The 27,956-nt window shown below is 38.8% G+C and overlaps 1 protein-coding gene across 1 annotated transcript in view; it reads left to right on the forward strand.

The window, feature by feature from the left end:
• Positions 1-27,956, forward strand: part of LOC122797191 (unconventional myosin-Id-like) — a 2,023,191-nt gene that overhangs the window by 353,343 nt on the left and 1,641,892 nt on the right. Inside the window, exon 5 of the mRNA XM_044066013.1 lies at positions 21,175-21,228. Coding sequence (XP_043921948.1) covers positions 21,175-21,228 — 54 coding nt within the window. The remainder of the gene's footprint in view (positions 1-21,174; positions 21,229-27,956) is intronic.

A 27,956-nucleotide genomic window follows, 5' to 3' on the forward strand; every position in this document is an offset into this window, starting at 1 on the left:
ACAGCAAGGGTCTTCAGGTTAAATTACTATACATTGTACAAAGACAAAATTATCAGTGAAAATGTTTGGGAGTTGGCCTTTGTGGCAGATCTTATGCAGTATTTGACTCAGATGTAGTGACCAGAGACTCTGAAAGGAAAGAAAAGTGAAAACCTCTACTAAATTGTCATATATTGAGGTAATAAAGTTGATACTTATTATAACAAGAGAAGGAGGAAGGAACCACATAGAGTAAGAGGCAGAGAATATAGGGGAGTATAAAAATAGAGAGATGGCAAAAAAGTCTATGAATATAAGGTGAAAGTAAGTTAGCAGGAGGCATACTGACAAAGAACCACAATAATACAATGTATTTACAGAACTGTAAACAGCAAGTTATCATAAAATAGCACTACACTGATAAGCTCAATATGAAACCATACACACACACACACACACACACACACACACACATTATATATATATATATATATATATATATATATATATATATATATATATACCAAAACACCAGAAACTGACATTACATACATGTTAAAGAGCACAGGCTTGACATAAAAAAAGCTTATATGGTTTGAATGAAATTGATTCAAACACAACACACTACCAAGGTCTATCATTGTGCTACACAGTCTTAGAACAAATGGAAATGTAATAACTTATGACACATACTTGCAATGCGAGGAGGTTGGTGATTGAGTGAAAGAGGAGAGAACAGTGAGAGGTAATTTTGCAATACATTCTACTGAAGTGACCCTCCCACCCTCAGGTCACATTATAACAAAGATTAATCAGTTTATAGCAAATGTATAGGTTAAAGTAGATGCCAAACAGGAGAGACCCTAGCACAGAATTCCGAGGGAGTCCATTGGTGACTGGTCTCTTTGTGAAGGTAACTTCCCCCGTTTTGATTTTCTTCATCCTGTCTGTGAGTCAGCTGGCAATCTAGTGGGTAACATAGGGATTTATTTTCTGTTTATTTATCTTTTCTACTATGGCTGAGTAGGGAATGGTGTCAAAAGCTTTGGTCAGGTCATGGTACAAGGCATGTACTGTTTTGCCTTCATCCATTTCTTTGGTAATCTTATCAAAAATCCACCAGGTTGAGTAAGCATATCCTGCAATTGATGAATACAAATAGAGGGGTCTATATTATAACAATGAACAATCAAATGATTGAATATTGTTATATCGAACTCTAAAGTTTGAATTCACAAGACATTGAACAACCAGAACAGCGATTTTTTTCCCAGGGAAAAAAAATCGCTGTTCCCAAAAAAAAAAAAAACACATAAAAACATTACATAAAGCCCCCCACACCCCTCTACTTAAATATACCAACTCTGTGATCGCAGTACAGTGCCGAAAATGGCAAAATGAAGAAGCGGCCAAACTACTTCTTTCCCAGGGATATGCCGCTTTGTCATTTTTACCTTTTCAACATTTCAAGTTTGACCAAGACGCATTTGACAAAATGTGTCTTCGGTTATCTGATAGGAACCCAAATAGAGATGGGTCCAGTATATTCCATGATAAGTCTTCCCATGGCTTTGCATATGAGGCTAGTCAGACTCATGTGTCTTTAACTGCCTGGGTCTGTGGAAGGTCCTCCTTTATGCAGGGGAATGACTGCAGCTGCTTTCTATTCACTTGGTACAAAACCTGTATGGAGGCTGAGATTGAACAGTGTCGTTAGGGGTATGGCTAAATCGTGCTTCATGCTATTTAAGATGCCTCCAGGGATATTGTCAGGATCCATTGATGCAGTAGTTTTAGGTTTTGGACTTGATCTTGTGTGATAGCTGGAGGCAAGCAAGTTTCAGGTATATCTTGAGAGAAGAGAGAGGAATAAAGTTAGAGCTAAATTTGTTGCCATTAGGTTTGTTATATCTTCGCATCAGTGTAGGTAACATTATATCAGCTCAGCGCATTGTTGCATTGTATTTTTGAGATTATGAACATAACTGAAGAATGCTTTGTGATTGTCATTGGCTTGGGTAGCTATTTTAGCATCAAACTTGGCTTTGGTGGATTTTATTAACTTCCTGCGTTGTTTATATTTTTTAGTGACATGAGCTCTAACATTCTGGAAATTCATTCTTTTCCTTTTATTATAAAGCTTGTTCATATTATAGTTCCATCATGTGGGTTTGATTGTGGGGGGTTGCCCTATACTTGTTCCTATGTATCCTATGGGGTACAGCTGCGTCTATACTGCTGTTTACATGCTAGTATAGTGGTGTACATTTGTGTACATTTCTAGGTTTGGTGGGGATTTGAAATTTGTCAATGTATCACATAGGAGTAGGTAGTTTGTCGTAAGACATTTCTAATGGTACCTTGGGTGGAAGGGGTCTCTGGTTTTAGTTTTATTTCAAAGAAGACTGCTTTATGGTCAGACCTAACAAGTGATGAAGATATGCAAGGGATGGAGCAAGATGCTCCCATATTAGTAAGGACAAGATCCAAGATGTTATTCCCCCTAGTGGATACTGTGATGAATTATTCAAGAGCATTTGTACTGACAAAGTCCAGGAATCTCTGCGCTTGTGCACTAATGGTGGTGTAGGTTTCACAGTCTATAAGTGGATATTTTAGATTACCTAGAAAAAAGCATTGAGTTTAATACTGAATGATTCTAGTTCATGTAAATAAGTGTTGTGGCTTTCTTTTGTCATAAAGAGTTCTATAACTGGTTAATACATGGTGCAGGACCTTCCTGATGGTTATTTGGACCTGAAGAAGCTGTAGTGCATCATGCTGCTTTTCCAGCCTTGATGTGAGTCTTTTCTGGGTGTAGATTGAGACACCTCCAACTTTTTTACCCCTGCTGTGTAGTAGCTGATCTAAATATGTGAAAGGCCTAATAGCCCTGCACAGCTGGAGTGTCTCCACTATTTTAAGCCATGTCTCAGTCACCTCACAGATGTCAGTGTCCTCCAGGGTGAGAAGGGCTTGTAGGGAGTGAAGTTTCTTGTTTAGGCTCCTAACATTGATCAGTAAATTCTTCTTATTTTCCTTTGCTTGATTCATTATGTTGATAGGTTTGGCATTGCCTAAAAAAAGGCACTGTGGGGGTGGACAATGCCTTTGCCAATAATCAAAACCTTCTGCAGGAGATATGCAGGCCATCCCTATTGAAGCATCATGGTTTGTCGATCATATCCTCCCAACAACAGATACACTTGGTTTAAGAGCACATCTACAACAGAATGGCTAGGAGGGAAAAACAATAAGACCATTATCTCAGAGATGACTGGCCTGGAACTGCCATAATGCAATGACAAGTCCTGAACTAGCCTGACACAGACACACACACACACACACACACACACACACACACACACACACACACACACACACACACACACACACACACACACTATATATAAGAATAAAACTGGGGTTTAATACCATCAGTTAGACCACTGAAACAGCAACATGCATTGCACCTATGTATTGGAATTACTAATACATCCATAGCCTTTATGAGTGATCACTGAAAGGAGCACCCACATGATCCCCTGATGGACACACCCATCCCTCACCTGTCCCTCCGACAGTCAGTCCAATCAAACCTGGGTCAGCTGAGCTGTAGTCAGAGCTTTATCCCTCTATCCACTGGTATGGCTTATTAGCCTTCACTTCATAGTGAATTTCAGCTCATCAACCTCTCCATCAATCCCTCTGCAGAAATGCAGCTCCCAAGGATCTATTCTGACACCTCTCCACTTTGCCATCCACATTAACAAACTCCCCATCTTCCCCTCCTGCTTTATGATGATCACATGGTCTGTTCTGCTCCAACCATTCTCTTACCTCGCTTGAACTTGAACTTCAGGTTGATTTTTGATTTTCCTGCCCTTATTAAGTGAGTCGATGATAAGCAATTATTGGTTAACTCCTCTAAAACAAAAACAATGCTTGTTATGGTTAGGGTTAGCACACACAAGTTAGGTGTCCTCTGCACCATCTTACTTACATGCACTAACTCTAGCCAAAACTCTATCCCTACTCCTGCCCCTAATCCTAACCTTACATTTTATATTACTAAAAACTCCTTCTCTGACAGTACTACTACTAAGACAACACTTGGTCTTGGTTTTGGAGCTGGGGTTTACGATATAGTTCTTTTTTAATGGGAGGAGAAGTATTCACTGATTTGTGATTCACTCTTATTAGTCTTTAAGTGTTTTATGACTCTCTGTGTTGTTGTACCATTTGCGATTCATAGAGCCTGTACCCTCCTTGATCCCCTGATGTGTATTTACATATCTGTGCTTCCAGCATAACTGTGGTAAAAACAAAAAAGAAGACTCAGCTATGAATCTTTACAATGCCTTACTGAATAAACAAAGGCAGTGTTTATACAAATAATCTTTTGCAAGGTGATAATCATTACTGTTTATCTAACAAAAACTGTAGGCATTTTTGTATTCATTTTCTGATACATTGTTTCTGTATCTCTCCAAGTGTGGGTAATTTGAAAATCTTTTGACATGAAGAAGAAAATATGTCTGCCATTTAGAAGCTGATCTGAAGCATTCATTCACTTGTTCATTTTCCAGTACATTTTTCATCCTATTCAGCATTGCAAGGCTTGGTTGGTGTGAAGAATGTCTGCTAAATACTAAACAAAGAAATTTAGTTTATTATTATCTCCACAACATAAGATTAAAAACTGCTTTATAGTTAGTTAATCTCTGGTTGTTGTAAGTAAATTATTTGACTTTTTCCAAGGAAAAAAAGTATTTCTTTATATTTATCTGCCTTATTAAAAGTAGCTAACAGGTCACTGGGTCAGAAATAGTTTCAGTGGGATCGAAACTGACTTTGATGAGTAGGGGCCTTGTCAGAGTTGTTTTTGTTGGTGTCTTAAAGGTGTCTTAAAGGTACATATCTATTCCTGAAATTTAGTGTGATCATTAAGGCTTGATTTGGTATGGAGCATGACGGCTAAACACTAAACAAATAAATCTAGCTTTTGGTTATCTCCACTACAGTAGATTAAGAACAGTTTTGCAGTTGGTGAATCTCTGGCTTGCTGTGAGTAAATTATTTGACTTTTTTGTAGTAAATATTTTGATTCTTTATATTAATTTTCCTTGTTTAAAGCAGCTAACCAGCCTCTGGGTCAGAAATAGTTTAAGTGGGAGGAAAACTGGCTTTGATGAGTAGGTGCCTTGTATGAGTGTTTTTTGCTGATCAGTTTACAGACTGGTTTATTTTTGGTGCCTTACAGTTATATATTATTGTCTCTGAAATTCAGTGTCTCCATTAAGGCTTGATTGGTGTGAAACACCTGCTAAATACTAAACAAAGGAATCTAGCTTCTGATCTCCACAACAGATTAGTAAGAACTGTTTTGCACTTGGTTAATGTCTGGCTTATTTTAAGGAAATTATTTGTCTTTTTGTAAATAAATAATCTGTTTCTTTATATTAATCTGCCTTGTTAAAAGTAGCTAACAGGCATCTGTGTTTCAGTAGGAGTGAAATTGGCTTTTATAACTAGGGGTCTTGTTAGAGTTGTTTTTTTCCTAATCTGCTTACCGAGTAGATTATTATTAGTGCCTTAAGGCTGTAAATCACTCTGTAATGCCCCAGCTCTGGCCCAGTAACCAAGAAGCCTCAGTCCTCTCCACTGGCAACAGGTGGACGTACACACTGGAAGGATGACAAATACACAGACAGTAAAGTGCAATTTCCCTTAAGAGCACACAGAGACCACAGTCAGTTTAGGGCTGGTTTCTCCCTCTTTCTCCAGATCTCCAGTAAGACTCCTCACTGGCACAGCTATAGGGTTGAGATGTCAGCTGAGCGGCCAAACCAAGATCTCCATTACCCTATCTGTCCAACCAGTGCTTCATGTCCCTGCCCAAGTAGCTGACACACACACACTCTTTGAGATTTGATTTATATACAAACACACACACATTCACCTGGGAAAGGCTGACACAGGTTTACTAGCTATGTCCCCTTCTGCCCAGACTATAAGGTAGTTTTCACTGCCACCAGCCAGTTCTTACTAGCTACTTTAAGGCCCTTAGCAAAGAATGTCCAATCCTACTGTGTAATGTTACTATTAATCCAAATTGTAATATGACTAAGAGCAAGGCAATTTAGGAGTGGCCTGTACAGTGTCACCAAATAGATATGGAAATACTCTAAGAGCTTAAATATCTCTAAACATACCAGCCACAATTAAAAGGTTTAAATATATTCCATAATAAAAAATAAAAGAACAAGACAATACTCAGTAAGTAATCAGTTACATCAGAGTTCAAAATCACAGGAAATATTTAAAACAACATTGCAAGACAGTCTCAAATAAATAAAGAAAAAATCTAAGCTACACTTTACTATAGTCCTATCTGAATCTAAAAGAGTTTCTATGGCCTAAAAACTTACTTACAGCAAGGCAAGTGCATTAGTGAGTGGGTGTTTTCAGCTGATGTTGTTAGGTCAATGACAAAATACAAAATGCACAGTCTCTTTAGAGAGAGTTTTCAAACTAATTTCAAATATCACTGCTGGTTCAGCTTGGATGACATCACTTTTTATCATCTGACTTCAGTTCCCAAGCTAACCCCCCCCTTTGTCAGAAACTAACAGAATTTTAGCATCTCCCTGTGAAAAATACATATCTCTCAGATGTTTGCAGATTCTGGAAGTCATAAAACAGCAAAACACCTCTACATCTTAAACCTAGTAATTACTTTTCTTTCAAGACAACACAAAAAACTTCTAGCTTTAGACATTTGCTACTGCACTAAAACTGAGAGACAACATCTCTTTTTATTACGTGGTTATGAAACAATATTTAATTTCAACTATTGTCTCTTAATTTTTTCAAGTTAACCTCCTGTGGTCCAATTTCCATTAAACATATACATCTAAACAGTCACAATAGTGCATGTACATTCCTGTTCTATTCCAATAGGGCATGCTGTGGTTACATTTTAGCTCAGTACTTTACACACGCTTATGTATAAATCATATCAGTATTCACAAATGACAGAGAATTATTTACAAAATTCCAGATAGCTGGGCTGGCAGTATTTCCCTTTGTCACCCCCCCAAAAAAAAAACTCAAGCTAGTTTTTCAAGTGACCCTTGAGAAACATTGCTTGAGAGGGTTGGGCCTATCTGGGAATATCTTACCCCATTCCCTGTCTTGAGAGCCCATCTGCGTTATCATTGTTAACCCCACTGTGGTCAAATCACATGCTTACAACCCTAGGCTCCACCTTAGTTACTTGGCATTTTGCTGTCTGTCATGATGTAGCCATGTTAAGGGATTGTGATCTGTAACTACAGTCAATTTCCTTCCATACAGATAAGGCTGAAGTTTCTGCAGTGCCCACACTATGGCTAGACATTTCTTTTCTACAGCTGCATAACATTCCTTCCTGGGTTGGAGCCTATGACTGAGATATACTACTGGGTGCTCCCCCCTCTCTGAGGAGACGTGGCTGAGTACAGCCCCCACCCCATGGGTTGAAGCATTCACTTGCACAACAAATTATTTTCTGTAATCTGGACCAGCAAACACAGGGGATCCTCCCAAAGCAACTTTAAGCTTCTGGAATGCCTGTTCACATGCTAGGGTCCACACTACCTTATCTAGCTTGTTTTTCCTTGTCAGGTCTGTGAGGGGAGCAGCTATGGTACTATAATTGGGGACAAACTTTCTGTAGTACCCTGCTGTCCCTAATAATGCCCTCACTTGCTTTTTGGTAACAGGGCAGGTCATGCCTGAATGGCTTCCACTTTGGCAGGTTTTGGCCTGATCTCACCGTTCCCCACTCTATGTCCCAGGTAGGAGACCCCTGCCATACCCACCTGACACTTACTGGACTTAATGGTCACCCCTGCCCTTTGCAGTCTGCTCAGAACCTCCCTGACATGCTCTTGCCAGGAACAGCTGTAGATGGCAATATCATCTAGGTATGCAAGGGCAAAATATTTGCTGCTCCTGCTAGGATACAAATCTACTAGCCTCTTCAAAGTAGCTGGGGCATTTTTCATCCCAAAGGGCATCTTTGTGAACTCATAAAAGCCAAAAGGAGTCACAAAGACTGACCTCTCTCTAGCAATGGGAGTCAAGGGCACCTGCCAGTAACCCTTGGTAGGATCAATGGTGTTAAGATACTTAGCCCCAACCAGCTGCTCTAGGGCCTCATCTGTCCTAGGCATGAGGTAAGCATCTGACTCTGTGTGACTATTTAATTTATTGTAGTCCACACAGAACCTGGTGCTGCCATCCTTCTTTGGTCCTGTATCCACATGGTGCTGCACCAGGTGGGTGCACCCTGGTTTCCCAGCACTATTATCAAGCTATATTCCTTGTTAATTATTTACAAAATTCTAGATAACTGGGCTGACAGTATTTTCCTTTGTCATACATTCCCTGGAATTTAATGTATAAACTTTGACCTGGCCAAGGCATTCAATACAATAAAGACCTAGGTAATGCTGTACGAAGTTCCAAACTGAAATGGGCACACTGCTAAACCAGTCTTGTCCAATACTGATCAATCTGTACTGAATATAGTTTTATTAGAGAAAAGAATTAAGCACTTTCGTCAAACTGTGAACTTCAACTGATTATAATATATTATAATCCCCATTGGGGAATTGTTTACCCAAGATAATTACTTTTTCGATCTGGGAACATATATAGGCAGTAATCTGGCCTTTGACCAACATGTAGCAAAGATAGTAAGAAAATCTTTCTATGTCACCCAGCTTATAGATAGGGGTATGGTATCCAGGCCCAAGGATGTTATAGTATCACTCCACTCAGCCCTTATCAGACCCATCGAGTACAATGCCCCCTTTGGCATGTTCCTAATCAGACACTTGCAACAGTTGGAATGCCCACAATAGTTCCTCACCAGCAGAATCCAGAGCATGGATACCCTGTCCTACAAAGATTCTCTAAAGGTCCTGTCTCTATATTCAGTATTTTACAGGCTTCTGAGATACAGTCTATTCCTGGCTTATAAGCCATCCTCAGATCCAGTCCTGATGGATCTTTTGTACATCCACAAAACAAACAGCAATAGAAACAGTAGATCCAAGGATTTGAACCTCAGTTGTGACATAAATAGATCATGCTGGAAGGACAAATATGTGACTGAAAGGATCCCTGTGTTATGGAATAGGCCCCCCATCCATGTGAAGCAGAGTCCATACCTGCCCCTTTTCAAATTTTCTTTTTTCCTCCTTTTCTCCAGACTATTTATCTTTTTTTCTCCTCACTTCCTATCAATGACCATACATTGTCCTTCTTATTTTATTTATATATTTTATTATTTATTTATTTCATTTGTTAACCGGGTAATATCCGACTGGGCTAGAAGCCAATTTTCAGTGGATACCCGGAGAGAAAAGCTCCAAAATACAATCAAGCTAAGAGGTAGATAATACAGATGATATAGGAATATCAAGAGGTGAGTTACAACATAATAAAGATGATTTAGTACTATCTAAGATGCCACCGAGATATAAGTACAGTATCATATATTCGATACAATAGGTTAAAACTTACAGGGTAAACAATAACTGAAATTATTTGAAAACATGGTACAGATTCAAATTACAGATAATACAGTCACAGAAGGCTATTTACAATGAAGTTAGACTTATGTATGTATGGTCACGCTAAAGAGGAAGAGAGCGGAAGTTGAAGTTGGCAAACAGTTCCTGAGATAAATACAGAGATCACATGTGGGTAACACTAAGTTAGCAGAGCATAACCACTGTGAGCAAAGTTTTGAGATAGAACTGCTCCTTACAAGGCAGTAGTGCTGTCTTACTGGGTGTGTTAACACAACATAAGAGGCAGCATAAACGGGAGGGTACAGTCGTGGGATTCTTGGAGGATATTAACCTGGATTATGGCAGAAGCAAAGCCAGTGATTTGCTAGGTGCTCTTTTAGGAGTTTTTTTTTAACTCATGGTTGTTTGGGGTTTTTTTTTTGATTGGCTTCGGCAGTGAGTTCCATAGCTTGGCAATTTTGTAAGAAGAGAGGGAGTCTCCACGAAGGTTGTGGGAGCGGGTGACATTTAGCATTAGTTTTTCTGATGGTCTGAGGGGTCTTGGATTACAGTTTAGTTGTACTAGGTTAGCCAGTGCAGGGAGGTTATTGGGTTGGTGGGTAATTTTATGGGATAAGGTCAGTTGATTGAGTAATAAAAAGTTAGGGAGTTCAAGCCAGTTAGTTGAGAGAGGGCTGTGCAATGGTGAGTCCTATATGGATGCCTGGTGGCAAATTTTGCTATTCTGTTGTAACAAGCTTCTAGATTTTTGAGGTCAGTCTTACGCAGATTAGTGAAAATGTTAGAGCCATAGAGGAGAGTTGAGAGCAGGTGAGACCGGGCAGTGGCCAGCCTGGTGCTGTTGGTTAGGAATGGTTTTGCTCTATAGAGGGCGCCTAGTTTGATATGCACTTTTTTGATTGTCAATGAAATATGTTTATCAAATTTTAGATGTGCATCGATTGTTACACCTAGAAGTTTAGTTTGGTTAGAGTTCTTTTGAACAACGATTATCTTTTTGTTTTTACTCTTATATGTAGTAAATTTAGACCACTGCTATCAGTACAACCCTTAATGTTCATAATTTTTTGTTTTGTTTTTCTTTTTATAATTAATTTCGTATTTCATAGTTTCATAGTTTCATAGTAGTGTACTAGGCTATCTGCCCGGGGGCATTTATAAGCCTAGCCAACAGTGATGTGGCTTTTACCACCCCATACCTAGTAGTGACACATGTGGAACCCCATTATTTAGTAAACTATACCTCTGTCTAGTAGTGACACTGAGGTCACCCATCCATGCATCGAGATTTTTCTTGAACAGTGCCAATGAAGGGCTCTGTCTCACGTGAACTGGGATTTTGTTCCAGAGTATGGGTAACCTCTGTGTTATGAATCTATCCCTCCAGCATGTCCTATTCATATTTGTGCAGAGGTTGAAATCTTTAGTGGTTCTGGTGGATTTGGATTTTTGAGATGGAGCATGTCCATCAATTCCTGGTTGGACATGGCCCTGTATGTTAGGCACAAATCACCTCTGAGCAGGCGGTATGCTACTGAATAAAGCTGGAGTTTCTTTAATCTAGCTGGATAAGGCACATGTTTTAGACCTATGATCCTCTTGGTGAGGTACGGTCTTTCCAGTTGTTGCATGTGCCGGGTGAGATACATCCCAAATGAAGCATTATATTCAATCATGGGCCTGACAAGGGAGGAATACAGAGGTACAATGACCTCCTTTGATCTGGATGAGAATCCCTTCATGATGAGATGGGCAAGGTAGAAAGTCTTTCTGACCACTTTGGCAACATGGTTGTCAAAGGAGAGGTCACTATCGACTTGAGTCCCCAGGTCTCTGATTACATCTTCTGTATTCAGTGGGTTATTGTCTATGTGATAGTTTGTGGGTACTTTGTTTTTCCCAAAGGGGATGACTATACATTTTTTGGCGTTAAGTTTGAGGCCATGATTCCGGCACCAGTTATCCATTTCAGTGAGACCTTTCTGTAGGATGTGTGTGTGTCGGCAGGTGAATCCACTATGGCACCCAGTTTGCAGTCATCTGCAAACTTTGTCAGCCATAATCCTTCCATATTTGCTTTCACATCTGAGAAATAAATGCCGAATAGAGTGTGGACCAGACTGCTCCCTGTGGGACACCACTTGTGACGCCGATAGGAGTGGACCTAAGACTGACTTGTGGGACACACCTTGTGGCGGTTTTGAGTCTGACATGGCTCCAGCAATTTTAACCTTATGGGTTCTGTTTTTTAGCCAATTTGCTACCCATCTTGTGACATATGGATTTACATTTAGGCTGCTGAGCTTGTCAATGATGCCAGAGTGTGGTATTGTGTCAAAGGCCTTAGCCAAGTCCAAATAGGCTGTGTGGACAGCCTTGCCCTCATCGATGGCACTAGTGACCGCCTCAAAGAAGTCAACCAGGTTTAAGAGGCAGGATCTGCCTTTACAAAACCGAACTGTGTGGGATCAAGGGTCTGCAGATCCCCAATGTCGCCATTTATGAGTTCCATGATGATTCTTTCCTAGTTACCTGGGTCGTGGGACCACTGTTGCTGTGCGCCAGTGTTCAGGTACATATCCTGTAGTGAGGCTAAGATTGAATAGAGTTATTAGGGCGGGGTTCAGTTCATCTTGAGTTCACGATCGGGTCCCATAGATGCTGTGTTTTTGCCTTGTTGAGTGCTGATTTCACCTGTGTGTCTGTGATGACAGGTAGGTTACATTCAGCAGGGATAGTTACTTCATCTTTAGGGGTGAAATTTGCACTGAACCTATCTGCCAGAATGTTGGCAATGTCAGTAGGGTCAGTGAATTTGTCAGTGTACTAGATCAGAGCATATCTGAGAATTTCCTCCCAAGGTTCTGACATAATTGAAGAAGGCTTTGTGATTGTCTTTGGTATCCTGGGCATCTTTTCTCAAAGTTTGCTTTAGATGTTTTTATGAGAGTTACTTATGCTGATCAGGAAGCCTTTCCCCTGTGGGATTTGGCTCCCTGCTGCAGCTTCTTCCTTCTTTGTTGTACAGTTTGTTTATAAGGGTCTTGGTTTTAGTTGGGATTGCCTGATCCATGCATTCCTGGAGATGTCCGTAGAAGGCTTTTGTGAATGATTCAGCATTTTGGGATGTGGTTTCCATTAAGGATATCATTTCTGACTTAAGGAGCAAAGTCAGCTTTTGAAAAGTTTTTCACTGTAGTCTTTTGATCTGAGGGTGGGATATGTACATCCAACGTGATCAGTTTATGATCAGATCTTACTAGTGAGGGGTTTATATCCTGTTTGTGATAATCAGGTCAAGTATATTATCTCTCCTCGTAGGAGAGGTGACCAGTTGCTCCATAGCATTTGAGTTTATGAATTCCAAGAATCTTTGGGCCAGGGTGTTAGGGCTAGAATAGTGGGCCCAGTCTATGTTAATTGAAGTCACCCAATATGATGGTGTTTGGTGTGACATTCATATCCTCCAGTGTTTTCAGGAATGCTTGATGGGATTCCTGGGATTGGGAGGGTGTTCTATAACATGAAACTTGTATGGTTTCTGATGCTTCATGAGTAGCCACCAATCGAGAGGTGTAGGTGTCCTTTATGAAAATGGACACTCCCTTGTGGTTCGGCCTGGAACTTGAGGCAAACGCATGATATGAGGTATAGCCTGGTAGCTGGAGTGCTCTCAGGAGCCTTGAACCAGGTTTCAGTCACTGCACAGACATCGATGTTCTCCATACTGAGAAGTGCTTCGAGTGCCTGCATCTTGAGATTTAGACTTCTGGCATTGAGCAGCATTACCCTTAATTTTTTTCCATTTTTGTTTTTTATGGAGGTTGATTTGTCCTTTGAGCATTGCCTAAAAAAGGCACTATGGGGTGGCAAGAGCCTTGGCCAGTATCCGGAAGCCCAGTGGTGACAGGTGCAAGCCATCCCTTTAAGCAATGTGGCTTGTCCAGCATATCATCCCAGGCTGACAGACATTGGATCCCCCTAGAATGACACCAGTGATTAAGCCAATTGTTAAAACTGATCATTTTGTCTTTGTACTGAGGCATCATTCTTGGAAGGCAGGATGCTGCTCAGGGTCAGGGTCATACCAGTCTGGGCTACATAATCGGAGAGCTCCTCAATGTCTCTTTTCATGTAGTCCAGGGAGGTACGTCTCAGGTCATTCACACCCGCATGGACAATGACTGAATCATATTTGTACTTGCTTTGGAGTGACCTGAGTGCGTGTGTAATGTGGCGGATCCTAGCCCCCGATGGCAGCTCACCGCTACCCTCTCCTTATTCAGCCTGGTAAGTGGAACATCGGTGTGTCTGACTATAGAGTCACCTATTACTAATGTCTCTGGCATAGTATTTTGCCTTAGGGGCTGTGATTGTGTGACACACCTGTTGCTTGAGGTATGTGTTGTAGGTGTTGTGTTTTGTGGGGTGTATTTCTGGGTGTCTGCTTTGGAGGCCTCTGTTGTTTTGGTAAGTTTTTACAAGAGCCTCAGTATGTCTTTGTGTTTTATGTGTTTGGTTTGCATTGGTGGTGGTTATATGTGTGACTGGTTTTGCTTTGGGTGTGGGTACCATCTCTTCCTGACTGGTCTTGCCAGTCCTGAGTTGAGAGAGTTCAGCCTCCAGTCTGGCTATATAGTTGCATCTCTCACAAGTATATGTGTTAGTAGGAAGGAGGAGAGGGTTGTCTGTGTACATGAGACAATTGTAACATTGTCTTAAGATTCCCAGATTAACCAGCTGAACAAGAGAGGATGCTAGTGGTCTACCACCATACTAGAATATTATAAGGAGTGTTGTGCCTTTAGGGAAGTGGGTATTCACAGGGGTAGTGGATGCCTGTGGTGCTTACTTTAGGGTAAGAGTGCTTGGTTTTATTATGAGTGCTTGCTAAGGATAGAAGTTCCAAAACAAGTGCTAATATATACAGCTAGATAGACTGAGTAGAGCTTCTAAGGAAAATTGAAGAGCAGACTTGGCGGAGCCAAAAAGTTTAAACCTGTATAGAATAGTTTACACCTGTATAACCGGTGGATTTTTATACAGGGAACTTGAAAAGAGCTGGAAATGGTCCAAGGCAACCAATGAATTACAGCTCAAGTGCTGAGATCACTTCCCCAGGGACAGATAGGCTGCTCAAGGCTCCCCACTCCCACTGGTGAGCTCAGAAACTTCCTTCTATCCAAGTAAGGCAATGGCCAACACAGGAACTACACACAGCCCAGAATACAGCAAAGTCTGTATACTGGTCTTAACTAGTCGAGCAAAGGCGGGAAAACAAGGAGTATTTTTTTGTTTTTGTTTTTAGAAAAGAACACAGAAATGCAGTTAGGCAAACAGTAAAATCGATTAACACAGGCTAGCACACTTTAGTGAGCAGCCTCAGCAATTAATTAGCAAAAAAACAGTAATATTCGACCAGAGTCGACCAAAATGCTACTTTTAAGTGCAGATACTTTAGAATACAGCAGAAAAACACAAAAACAGTTGTATCTTATTAAATGAAAGCCAGAGAGGACAATGCAGATAAAAAAGCCAAAAGTACTTAAATCAGGAAAGTGGTCGCTTCTTTCAGTTCTCTGTAGCCAGGACCCTCTGCAGGACCATGTGGAGCTCTGCTTGGGTATATAGCCAAAAAAAACAACCTGAGGCGGATTTTTATACAGGGAACTTGAAAAGAGCTGGAAATGGTCCAAGGCAACCAATGAATTACAGCTCAAGTGCTGAGATCACTTCCCCAGGGACAGATAGGCTGCTCAAGGCTCCCACTCCCACTGGTGAGCTCAGAAACTTCCTTCTATCCAAGTAAGGCAATGGCCAACACAGGAACTACACACAGCCCAGAATACAGCAAAGCCTGTATACTGGTCTTAACTAGTCGAGCAAAGGCGGGAAAACAAGGAGTATTTTTGTTTTTAGAAAAGAACACAGAAATGCAGTTAGGCAAACAGTAAAATCGATTAACACAGGCTAGCACACTTTAGTGAGCAGCCTCAGCAATTAATTAGCAAAAACAGTAATATTCGACCAGAGTCGACCAAAATGCTACTTTTAAGTGCAGATACTTTAGAATACAGCAGAAAACACAAAAACAGTTGTATCTTATTAAATGAAAGCCAGAGAGGACAATGCAGATAAAAGCCAAAAAGTACTTAAATCAGGAAAGTGGTCGCTTCTTTCAGTTCTCTGTAGCCAGGACCCCTCTGCAGGACCACGTGGAGCTCTGCTTAGGTATATAGCCAAAAAAAACTTGAGGCGGATTTTTATACAGGGAACTGAAAAGAGCTGGAAATGGTCCAAGGCAACCAATGAATTACAGCTCAAGTGCTGAGATCACTTGGACAGATAGGCTGCACAAGGCTCCCCACTCCCACTGGTGAGCTCAGAAACTTCCTTCTATCCAAGTAAGGCAATGGCCAACACAGGAACTACACACAGCCCAGAATACAGCAAAGCCTGTATACTGGTCTTAACTAGTCGAGCAAAGGCGGAAAACAAGGAGTATTTTTTTTGTTTTTAGAAAAGAACACAGAAATGCAGTTAGGCAAACAGTAAAATCGATTAACACAGGCTAGCACACTTTAGTGAGCAGCCTCAGCAATTAATTAGCAAAAACAGTAATATTCGACCAGAGTCGACCAAAAACCTACTTTTAAGTGCAGATACTTTAGAATACAGCAGAAAAACACAAAACAGTTGTATCTTATTAAATGAAAGCCAGAGGACAATGCAGATAAAAAGCCAAAAAGTACTTAAATCAGGAAAGGTCGCTTTTTTTCAGTTCTCTGTAGCCAGGACCCTCTGCAGGACCACGTGGAGCTCTGCTTAGGTATATAGCCAAAAAAAACCCTGAGCAGATTTTTTTTACAGGAACTTGAAAAGAGCTGGAAATGGTCCAAGGCAACCAATGAATTACAGCTCAAGTGCTGAGATCACTTGGACAGATAGGCTGCTCAGGCTCCCCACTCCCACTGGTGAGCTCAGAAACTTCCTTCTATCCAAGTAAGGCAATGGCCAACACAGGAACTACACACAGCCCAGAATACAGCAAAGCCTGTATACTGGTCTTAACTAGTCGAGCAAAGGCAGGAAAACAAGGAGTATTTTTTGTTTTTGTTTTTAGAAAAGAACACAGAAATGCAGTTAGGCAAACAGTAAAATCGATTAACACAGGCTAGCACACTTTAGTAGCAGCCAAAACAGTAATATTCGACCAGAGTCGCACAAAATGCTACTTTTAAGTGCAGATACTTTAGAATACAGCAGAAAAACACAAAAACAGTTGTATCTTATTAAATGAAAGCCAGAGAGGACAATGCAGATGGATTTTATACAGGAACTGAAAAGAGCTGGAAATGGTCCAAGGCAACCAATGAATTACAGCTCAAGTGCTGAGATCACTTCCCAGGGACAGATAGGCTGCTCAAGGCTCCCCACTCCCACTGGTGAGCTCAGAAACTTCCTTCTATCCAAGTAAGGCAATGGCCAACACAGGAACTACACACAGCCCAGAATACAGCAAAGCCTGTATACTGGTCTTAACTAGTCGAGCAAAGGCAGGAAAACAAGGAGTATTTTTTTTTTTTTGTTTTTAGAAAAGAACACAGAAATGCAGTTAGGCAAACAGTAAAATCGATTAACACAGGCTAGCACACTTTAGTGAGCAGCCTCAGCAATTAATTAGCAAAAAAAACAGTAATATATTCACCAGAGTCGAACAAAATGCTACTTTTAAGTGCAGATACTTTAGAATACAGCAGAAAACACAAAAACAGTTGTATCTTATTAAATGAAAGCCAGAGAGGACAATGCAGATAAAAAAGCCGCCAGGACCCCTCTGCAGGACCACGTGGAGCTCTGCTTAGGTATATAGCCAAAAAAACGCCTGAGGGGATTTTTATACAGGGAACAAAGAGCTGGAAATGGTCCAAGGCAACCAATGAATTACAGCTCAAGTGCTGAGATCACTTCCCAGGGACAGATAGCCCAGAATACAGCAAAGCCTGTATACTGGTCTTTTTTTGTTTTTGTTTTTAGAAAAGAACACAGAAATGCAGTTAGGCAAACAGTAAAATCGATTAACACAAAAACAGTAATATTCGACCAGAGTCGCACCAAAATGCTACTTTTAAGGCAGATACTTTAGAATACAGCAGAAAAAAAAACAAAAAAGTTATCTTATCTTATTAAATGAAAGAGAGGACAATGCAGATTTCTCTGTAGTAGGACCCTCTGCAGGACCACGTGGCTCTTGCTAGGTATATAGCCAAAGAGCTGGAAATGGTCCAAGGCAACCAAATGAATTCTCAGCTGCCTGAGATCCACTGGTGAGCTCAGAAACTCTTCTATCCAAGTAAGGCAATGGCCAACAAGGAGTATTTTTTTTTTTTTTTTTTTAGAAAAGAACACAGAAATGCAGTTAGGCAAACAGTAAAATCGATAACACAAAAACAGTAATATTCGACCAGAGTCGACCAAAATGCTACTTTTAAGTGCAGATACTTTAGAATACAGCAGAAAAACACAAAAACAGTTGTATCTTATTAAATGAAAGCCAGAGAGGACAATGCAGATAAAAAAAGCCAAAAAGTACTTAAATCAGGAAAGTGGTCGCTTCTTTCAGTTCTCTGTAGCCAGGACCCCTCTGCAGGACCACGTGGAGCTCTGCTTAGGTATATAGCCCATTGTTATTTTTAATAGTTTTGGTCCTGTATGTTTATCTTTGCTTATGTTTGTTGGAGCTCTTTCCCCTTGGGTCTCCACTGAAAATGGTTTGCTTACTATCAAATGCATTGCAAATAGCTAATGACCTTTTCTTTTTACAATTATTTTGTATTGTGATTGTTATTTAATAGCTGTATATTGTCACTTTATCTTTACTTATGTTTGCTAGGGCTTTTCCCCTCGGGTCTCCACTGAAAATGAGTTTGTTTGCAAACTCAGTTGGGCTAACCTGGTTAACAAATGTGAAATAAATAAATAAATAAATGAAACCTTGACCATTGGATGAAAAATCGCAAATTCACTCCTGGTCTGGCTCCCATGTCTCTGATGGACAGAGGCTGTCAGTAAGTATAATGTTCTCCACTTAACATCCCCCCATACGAGTCCCTCAGCTACCTCCTTACTAACATACTCTCCCAACTAATAGATACTCAAGGTACTTGGAGACAAAATTGGGTTGGGGTGCATGCCTAGGCTTATAAAGGCCCTAGTGGTCATTAGAATATTAACGACCTATTAACCTGTAAAGGGAACTTGAATGCAACTTGGCTGGCAAAGACTGTAAAACATTCACATTAGTTTACACATGTGTGCATACACACACACACACACACACACACACACACACACACACACACACACACACACACACATGAGCGTGCATGCTCATGTGTGCTAATGCATTCATGCACACACTCACACAAAAGCACACATGCACATGCACACACTCTCACTCGCACCACATACATACTTACAGGTAATTCAGAGAATTGTCACATAAACTATCAGTATGATTTTGGGATATGGGTAGAAAGAGAAAGACCCATGAAAAAACACATAGATACAAGAAGGACATGCAGACTGAGTACAGAAGGTACTGCAACTAGGAACTGAACCAGAAGACAAAATGCAAGTGCTGAAGTGCTTTGTTATCCATTTTGGTATCAAAGTAATATATGAGATTCCACATGTGTAGACTTAAAAGATATAAACAAGAGCAGGTTACATTAAACACCTCTGTATCAGCTCGTCCTAATGAGCAGGGTTAACTAAATTTCCCTCAGCACGTTATCTATCTTGGATATTGAATAAAGGAGCATTATTATAAAGCTATACCCCTTGTTAACCTAATACCACAAAAGGATGCATCAAGGGATACAGCCAAATAAGAAGTGGTACAGGAACTTGCACAAAGTGCTATTTGAATGATTTCCTGCAGTAAATAGTATCTGAGGATGATAATCTTACACTGAAGGAAGCACTCAGTGACCAGCTATACGATGAAACAAAAAAAGGCAAACATCCTTAAGGCAATTGTGGCAGATACCAGGAGAAAAAAAATGTTCTAAAGAATTTAGAAAATAACAGCCACATTTCCTGTGGACCCCCCATTCTGATAAGAGTAACAGTTTTTGATTCTTACTACACATTTTTTATTAGGCAGTTCATCACCCATCTAATTATATAATAGTTGCTTTTAGATTTTTACCTTTGCCTGCACTAGTGTATGATAGGAAACTGAATCAAATGTCTTGGCAAAATCCATATAAATGATATCTGCAGGAAAATCATTTTCCATCGAGTAAATCATTTTCTCATAGAAACTTCATAGGTTCATAGATTAGTACTAGGCTAATTGCCCTTATGGGCCATTTTAAGCCTAGCCAATTACCCCCTGTGAAAATCAAACCCTGTACCTTGTGTCTGTAAGGCAAACACCTTAACCATTATGCCAGCCTCCCACCCCTTGTAAAACAAACTGACTTGTAAAAGAATATCATCTGTTTAAGGAGCATGTTGATAAATATCTGAGCAACAATCAAAGCAATGTTGGAATGAGTAGCAGAGTGCACTTCACTAATAGGAGTGTAACTATTTACAGTAACAGATGATAGCTTTTTGGAATTGGTTTTATTGTCACTCTTCATATACTAAGCACACATTTCTCTGCCAGGGTAGTTTGAAATAATCTTCAAGGCATGGAGCCAAGCTATCAGCTATCCTAGATGGAAAAAAACATTCAGGAGTGTTGCCAGTGGCCTTGATAGAGTTACTTAGGAAATGTTCATCAGAATGCAGGCTTTACACAGCCGAATTCTGCACATGATTGGATGCAAGAGATTCTTTATTACCATTTAATATATCCTGGTTAAGTTGAGCTGTTTTTTTTTTTACTTTTGCACAACAGCTCTGTTATGGGTGTGTCTAGAAAAATGAATTAGATATATCTTGATATTGATATCATATCACTTAATAATCTTTCCTCAGAATGGGTAGCCAAACTTTTGACCACTGTAACATTTGGATAAAGATTTTGATGAGTATTAGACTCTGGTCTTTTCACAATGGTTTAAAAGTTTATAATTCTTGCTTTTAACATATCTCACTTTCTATGTTCCAGAGTTCCTACTGTATATATTACAAATGCAATATTGAATAAAAAAACTCCTGTAATTAAACTGTCAAAACAGACTTAATGGATTTGATCCATTGTCATAATCATACTGCACCATCTATAATTGCCTGTTGGAAAGTAACCATTTTTAAACTCTTTCAATAAGCTTTATCACTACTGTGACAAATTAAATAATCAGGGTACTCTGCTAAAGCATGGCATATCTTACTTATTCACTTCCAATGAGAAAAACTGGTAGTAATGGTGAATGGATCACATTCTGTCCTAAGGTGGAGTGCAGAGCATTTTGAAACATAGCTGGTAAGCTGAGTACATTCACTTATAAGAACACTATAATTAATGTGAGTTTTTTTTTTGTTTTGCTTTATCCAAAGCTGGGTCTTACCTCTGCTAGACAAAGGCCTTAGAAAATGTAAGGTGTTATGATGCAGAAGGGCCTGCCACTTAACATTTATTGTTTTTTTTCAGTCTCGTGTCCTGAAGCAGCACTCTGGAGAAAGGAACTTCCACTCGTTCTATCAGGTAAGGTTTAGTTTTTGGCTTTATTAGCAGTACTAAAAGTAGTTATCTACTATTATAGATACAATTATTCAGCCAAATGCATGATCGGTGCTCAAACTTTACCAACAATAAATTGCAAAAGTGGTTATCTAATAAGTGGTACTTATATTTCAATTTCCTTGAATGCGTGCTTGTCCGCAGGTCACAGCCCCTGGATAATACATAGTAAAGGTGTTGCAGTAGATAACAGCTTCCAGACCACATGGGGAACATTGTATCCAGCCTCCATTGTCTGTTAGTTACAGAAGAATTGTCTTTTAGAAAACAAGAAGCTCATTTGCTGGACCAAGCAGTTCTACATTGTATTCCCTTCTTCTAAAGCTGCATTCATGGACAACAACAGCATTGTTTGTCTTGCAAGCTTCTAAGTGGATTTGTTTGCAATCCAGTGTCTTCAGGTTTTCATTTCAGAAATCAGTACTAAATAATTTTAAAGCTGTGTACATACAGTCTAGCTACATAACAGTTGTTTTTATTGTCAGTTCTATTAAATCTTAAAGTGTCTCTTGGAATTATCACTCCATGATATATGGCTCAGGCTAGTACATTTTATTTAGGAAGTGACAAGGAAGAATTTGTAAATCATACTATATAATAGCCAGAACGCCCAGTAATTTCTAATTAATCACTCATACTTCAATAAATTTGCTGCTCATATCACACTTAGCTACAGATCATCAGAATATTAGTAAGCACTTACCAGATGAGTGAGCTTTTGTTTTGTACAAGGACCTCTTTTAAAAAATCTCAGATAAACTTTAATTTCTTTAACAGCACTTCAGCGAAGGTACCTCATATTACCTTGCCAAATACCCTCAATACATCATGTAAACAAACCTGAACAATAAATGCAGCAGTAACTAAGAACTAGGAATTGTAACACTATAAACCAGACATGGCATTAGTGTATCCTGTGTTGTACTAGCTTGCCAAATTATATTCACATAACATTACATGGGTCCAGTTTAGAAACATGCATCTGAAACTAATCATTATAAAAACTTTGAAAGATGTCTGTTGTAGTATATACAATTTGTACATGAAAGTCAAAGTGAACTTTATTGTCATTCAGACTGCACAACAGTGCAACTGAATGAAATTGCATTACTTTGAACTGAATGTGCATAGAACATATACTGATAATATTAATACAACAATAACACATATACTAATATTAATTCAACAATAACAACAGTAAGACATTTATGTGGTGCACTAACAAGTACAATGACATGCACCAAGACTGTTCCACTAGCGCATCTTCTTCAGTACCCAAAATATTGCACAGATAATGTATTGCACAGATCAGAATCAAACAGATTTCAAATTGCAAGGAATGCTAACTTGGCATACTGCACAGAATGTTAACTTGGCATTGTTAATATTGTACATAAGGTATAAGATTGTACTTTCATAGCGTTATTACATATGTCTGTGAATTACTTCAGCATTGTAACTCCAGACCTCCATGACTAGCATGGTGTATGTTATTTTTATATATATATATATATATATATATATATATATATATATATGTGTGTGTGTGTATTTAAAACATGCCTTTATTGAATTAGCACTTGTGACACAGGCAAAATTGCATTTATATAAAAATACACAAACCATATTAATAAGTTTAGATTTACATACATACATCACATATATTCTTCTGTGAAATATAATCAATCCAACATTACATAAATTATTCAGTTTCTACCTTCTCTTAACCCTCATTCTTTCTTCTGTAAAACATTTTCTGCTTGTAATGTTCCCTCAGTTTATATTTTTTTATGTAATTTACTCCTACCCTTTTCTAAAGATCCCACTTCATATTCTTATATTTCTATTACAGTATTCACTGCTTTAAGAACAGTTGGTTTAGACTTTGATTTCCATTGTATAGTGACTGTTTTTGGCAACCAGCAGAATTAAACTTAACAAGGCCTTGCTGTGTCTAGGCAATTCAGATCCTGTATCCCAGCTCAAAAACAAAATTCTTAGTTACATTCATTTGCTCACCCAATATTAATGACATAGTAGGTTGTAGGGAATTTTTAAAGTCTAACAACTCATTATGCTCCAAAAACATATGCTCCTGGGTACCTCTTTCTTCCCCATCACACCACCATTTACCATCTACCCAAGGAAAAATTCTTTGGAGTCTGCATGTCTATAAAAGTACCTATGCAAACACTTCCAAGCAAAAATCCTATGTCTTCTAGACTTTGTTCATACTTGGGAACCATACGTATATTCTCCTATTGTTTCTTTGGGAATTGCTTATCTAATCTCTCTTCCTAATCTTTTCTCACCTCCTCTGATTGATTCCTATAGTTATCATGCAATATGTTATATGCCTGACAAATTATCCTTTTTATGACAGCAACTATTGTTTTAGATTCAACTAAAACCTCAGAGTGCAGGTCTTTCACTTAGGATTCCCCTACCCCTTTCTTTTTGCCTATACTCTGAAATCAATCCCTGATAGGGAAGGCAGTCTGTAGCCTGCAGTCCAATTGCCTTCTTTGCCTCTTCTCATTCTATTACATTTCCCTCTCTAATTGCTTGTTCACAATACCTTGGTTCATTTGCCAGCTTACTCTAGTAAATTCCAGCCCCCTCTTGCATATACTCTAAGTTCCCCTAATTGCAGTCATCCCTATTGGGAGAATCTCCTTTCTCTGTTTCCATCTTGGCTTAATTCCTAGTATATTTTCTGCTACTTTATGAATATAATATTCTGCACAACTGTTGTTATTTTCCTTAGCGATCTGCATCCAAAATATCACTCTGTCCTTATGTCTTTAATTTCCCCTCACTTTATCATCATCCCTTCCCACTTTGAATTGTAGCTTTATGCTTGTCTTATATATAAGAGCCTTAAATGTGTAGCTCTAAAATATCCCTTCAAATCATGCGATCCTGAACCACCTTGTTCTATCAGAAGGATCAACTTATCCCACTTGACTCTCGACCTCTTCCCCTCCCAAATAAAATCCTTCAACTCTTTATTAATTACTATCCACAACTTCACCTCTAATTAATAAAAATATGCTTTACCTATATATAAAACTAAAACATTTTAGTGCTTGTATCTTGCTATCCATATTCATTGGCAAGAGATTCCAGTTTCTCAGTTTTTGCATTATATTTTGTTTAGTTTCTTCCCCATATCCTAACCCATACTACTAAATACTTCATTTTATCATGTCCTCATAAATATGGGTATTGCTGAACTAATGCATGTATAGGTACATAGTTTACAGCTATAACCTTTGTTTTATCTTCATTAACTTTATATCCTGAAAAACTTGGAACTGTCTCAGAATGTTCCACAACACATTGAGATGTCCTTTACTGGTTTTATCAAGTACAAAATAATACTGTCAGCCTATAAAGACAAATTTTCTTCATTACCATACTAATTATATCCTTGAATTTCCGAATCCCTTATTTTCTTTGCCAGTGGTTAAAATATAATGAAAATAACATAGGGGAAACAGGATACTCCCTGCCTGATTCCTCTGTCCCGACACAACTTATTAGAGAATAACCCTCCCACTTTGCTTTTTGCCTCTAATCGCTCATGAATTCTCCTAATTAACTTTACTATTGTAGCAGGGAGTGCAAATGCTTCCATTGCCCTACTCATATGATCCTTGTTTACTCTGTCGAATGCTTTCTCTGCATCAAGACCTAACAATAACAGAGGTCTTTTCTTATACCCTGCTTCCCTGTAGATCATCATTGTTCTATTAATGTTACCAAATTTTTGCCTCCCCCCTGCAAAGCTGCATTGATACATATCTATCAGTTTTGGCAATGCATTTGACATTCTTTTTAGCCATTATAGACATAAATAGGCCTACTATGAAGCTGGATCTGATGGAGCCAGATGACCTGTAGATCTAAATAAGCAACAATATTGTTGCAGGCATGGGCTAGCCACTCAACTGTGTGAACATTAGCTCTAGGTGAGTTGGTCATATTGATTGATGTTGCTATAATGGTCTATATTATCTAATCAAAGAGACATTACAGCGAATTCCTCTTCATCAACCCCTAAAGAGTGAACCACCAATTACGCGAATGGACAAATCAGAGATTTTTCCCTAGGGAAAAAAATCACCGATCCGGCCAGAAACGAAACCTCACTAAGAACATCTCAAAGTGGAGGACTTCACCCCCAACACCCATCTAACTAAATCTACCAACTCTGAGATCGCACTACAGTGGGGAAAGGGGCAAATTCATACTGATGGCCAAGCGATTTTTTTTCCCTAGGGGAAAAAAATAGCTGGTTTGGCCTTTCGCGTAACTGCCGCTTTGCTCTTTAAGGGTCGATGAAGAGGCATTCGCTGTAATTCCTTTTCGATTAGATACTATAGACCTGATATAACATCCTGGCCTATGACAAATGAGGAAAAAGGGGATGTTGATGACTATAATGGCAGCTGAACATTAAATTATAGTTATTACTGTTTGTGAAATTTAGTTTTAATTTATCAGTTTGGTCATGTGACATAGAAGACATTGTCAATAAAATGTTTATATATTTCATATATGGTAATTCATGCTTGTATAAACCAGCTCTTCTTTGTTTGCCACTGAAATATTATCATTCACATGGGCTGCTGCAACCTCCATAGTTGTTCCTTTTATCTGTTAGTATACATTATTATCAAACATAAAAACATTCTGACTCAGTAGTATGCCCAGATGCCACTATGTATGACTGTTTCAGAAATAAAAGTTTGAGTAATTATACTGTAATTGTCTCTAGGCCTTGCTTATGTTGATCTGCTGTGTATAAATCTTTGCTGTCTGCTGTAACAAGTATGTCTCCTAGGTCAATGTTCACCCTGTTCAAATGCTCAATAAAAATGTCTACAACTGCATATGTAGGCTGATATTAACTTAACAAATTGGCCTATTTATCTGAAAAAAAAATGAAATTACTTCTGTCAAGTAAGTGTGACTGGAAAAAAATGGTCTTAAGGGTGAATTCATTTTATGCTTATGAAGTTTTGGTATCCCGTAAATTATTCTCCAAACTTGGTGATAAACAGTGCAAAATCTGTAATAACTATCTAACATAAGTTAATAACAAGACATATAGAATACTACCTATGTATTTCTTATAAGAGGGTATGGGGTTACCCTATTAACTTCTGATATAGTGTTTTGTCGCTTAATACATAGTACATTCTGGGATGTATTCACATGCTCATAATAACAACATACCACTTTTGTCAGCTGACTTGATAGCGATGTCTGCATTTGAATTAAACCTGTTCAAAACATCAGTTTCTAAACTGGATAAATTATTAGATGATTTTTTACAATGCATAGGTTCACATATAGGACTGTACAAGCTGATACACTGAGATACGAATGCCTGTTTCTGGGTTCCTGATTGTTATTATTACCATTTCCAAACATCATCATTTTAATGAACCGACCTCTTATTGAAATCCCAACAACCTTTTCAGGAGTTTACAACCTGTCCTTTATTCATGCCAATTCATCTTGTCACTTGCATTGCAGGATATAGAGTCCGACTGAGAGATGATAAGTCAGCAAGCAAGGGGTAATATTGCTGAAATTGAATTCATCCTCAAGTCTTGGTGACTACCTTCACGAGGTGGACCCTGTTTTCACAAAATCTCACCAAGACGACACTGATATATAGACTGTATTTATATAGTGTATATCATTGACAGAAGTAGGGTAACGATTTAAAAAGATAGCTGGGTGCACAAGACCCAGGATAAAAAAGTGTCCAATCCTGGTAGTCACACTGGTGCCAGGACTGGAAAAGATGACAGTGTAGAATCCTCAAAATATGGAAACATTCCTACAATAGGGCCAGGCCAGGCCGAGGGGGAGATTGGCCCCTCTGTCATAGAAGGAAGTAGTAGTCCACAAAAATCACAAAAACTGATAGGCCAAAGAAGGGCCATAAAGACGATAAAGTAGACTATTGAGGATAAGAAAGAAATGATGTATTGTTACTATTATGCAAAAAGCCCAGAATTTCCAGACAAAAGATATACAAAAACATTAAGAGAGAAATTAAGGAAAGAAAAATGCTTCGAAAAGAAAAACTGTCAGAAGCTTCAAATAAAAATTTGTATTCATTAATACAACAGATTGGTGAAAAACAGTGTATAGGTCAAGAATCTTTGATCTGTTGGAAAAAGAAGCATCTGAGGAAATGTGAAAATATAAACAACAAAACCTAGAAATGTTTGAAAAGTATAAAACAAAAATATGGACATGGGAAAGAAAGAGAGATTTGATATGGTACAATATTTATGCAAATGAGAAAGCCAAATGAATCAATATAGAGAAGGCAGCCCCAAATATATTCAAAGAGAAATACAGGCAAAGGAATCCAGATATGGAAAATTTCACAATAAAAACAAATAATATCACAAAGAGGGAATGTAGAAAAGAAGATTAGTAAAGTAGGAGTTAGAAAAATAATAACTGAAGTTATGGAGTACATGTGAAGTGAAGGATTTGGTGTAGAAGGTCCAACACAGATTACATCACAGCATGATGGAGCGAGTCACCAAAGTAAGGAGAAGCTGGAAGATCTTGAGACATCTGAAGAAGAAATATGGACATGGGAAAGAAAAAGAGATTTAATATGGTGTAATATTTATGTAAAGGAGAAAGCAGAACTA

Source organism: Protopterus annectens, chromosome 3.part0 (assembly GCF_019279795.1).
Source record: "Protopterus annectens isolate FY-2018-M chromosome 3.part0, PAN1.0, whole genome shotgun sequence".
In the NCBI taxonomy this organism is placed as follows: Eukaryota; Metazoa; Chordata; order Ceratodontiformes; family Protopteridae; genus Protopterus; species Protopterus annectens.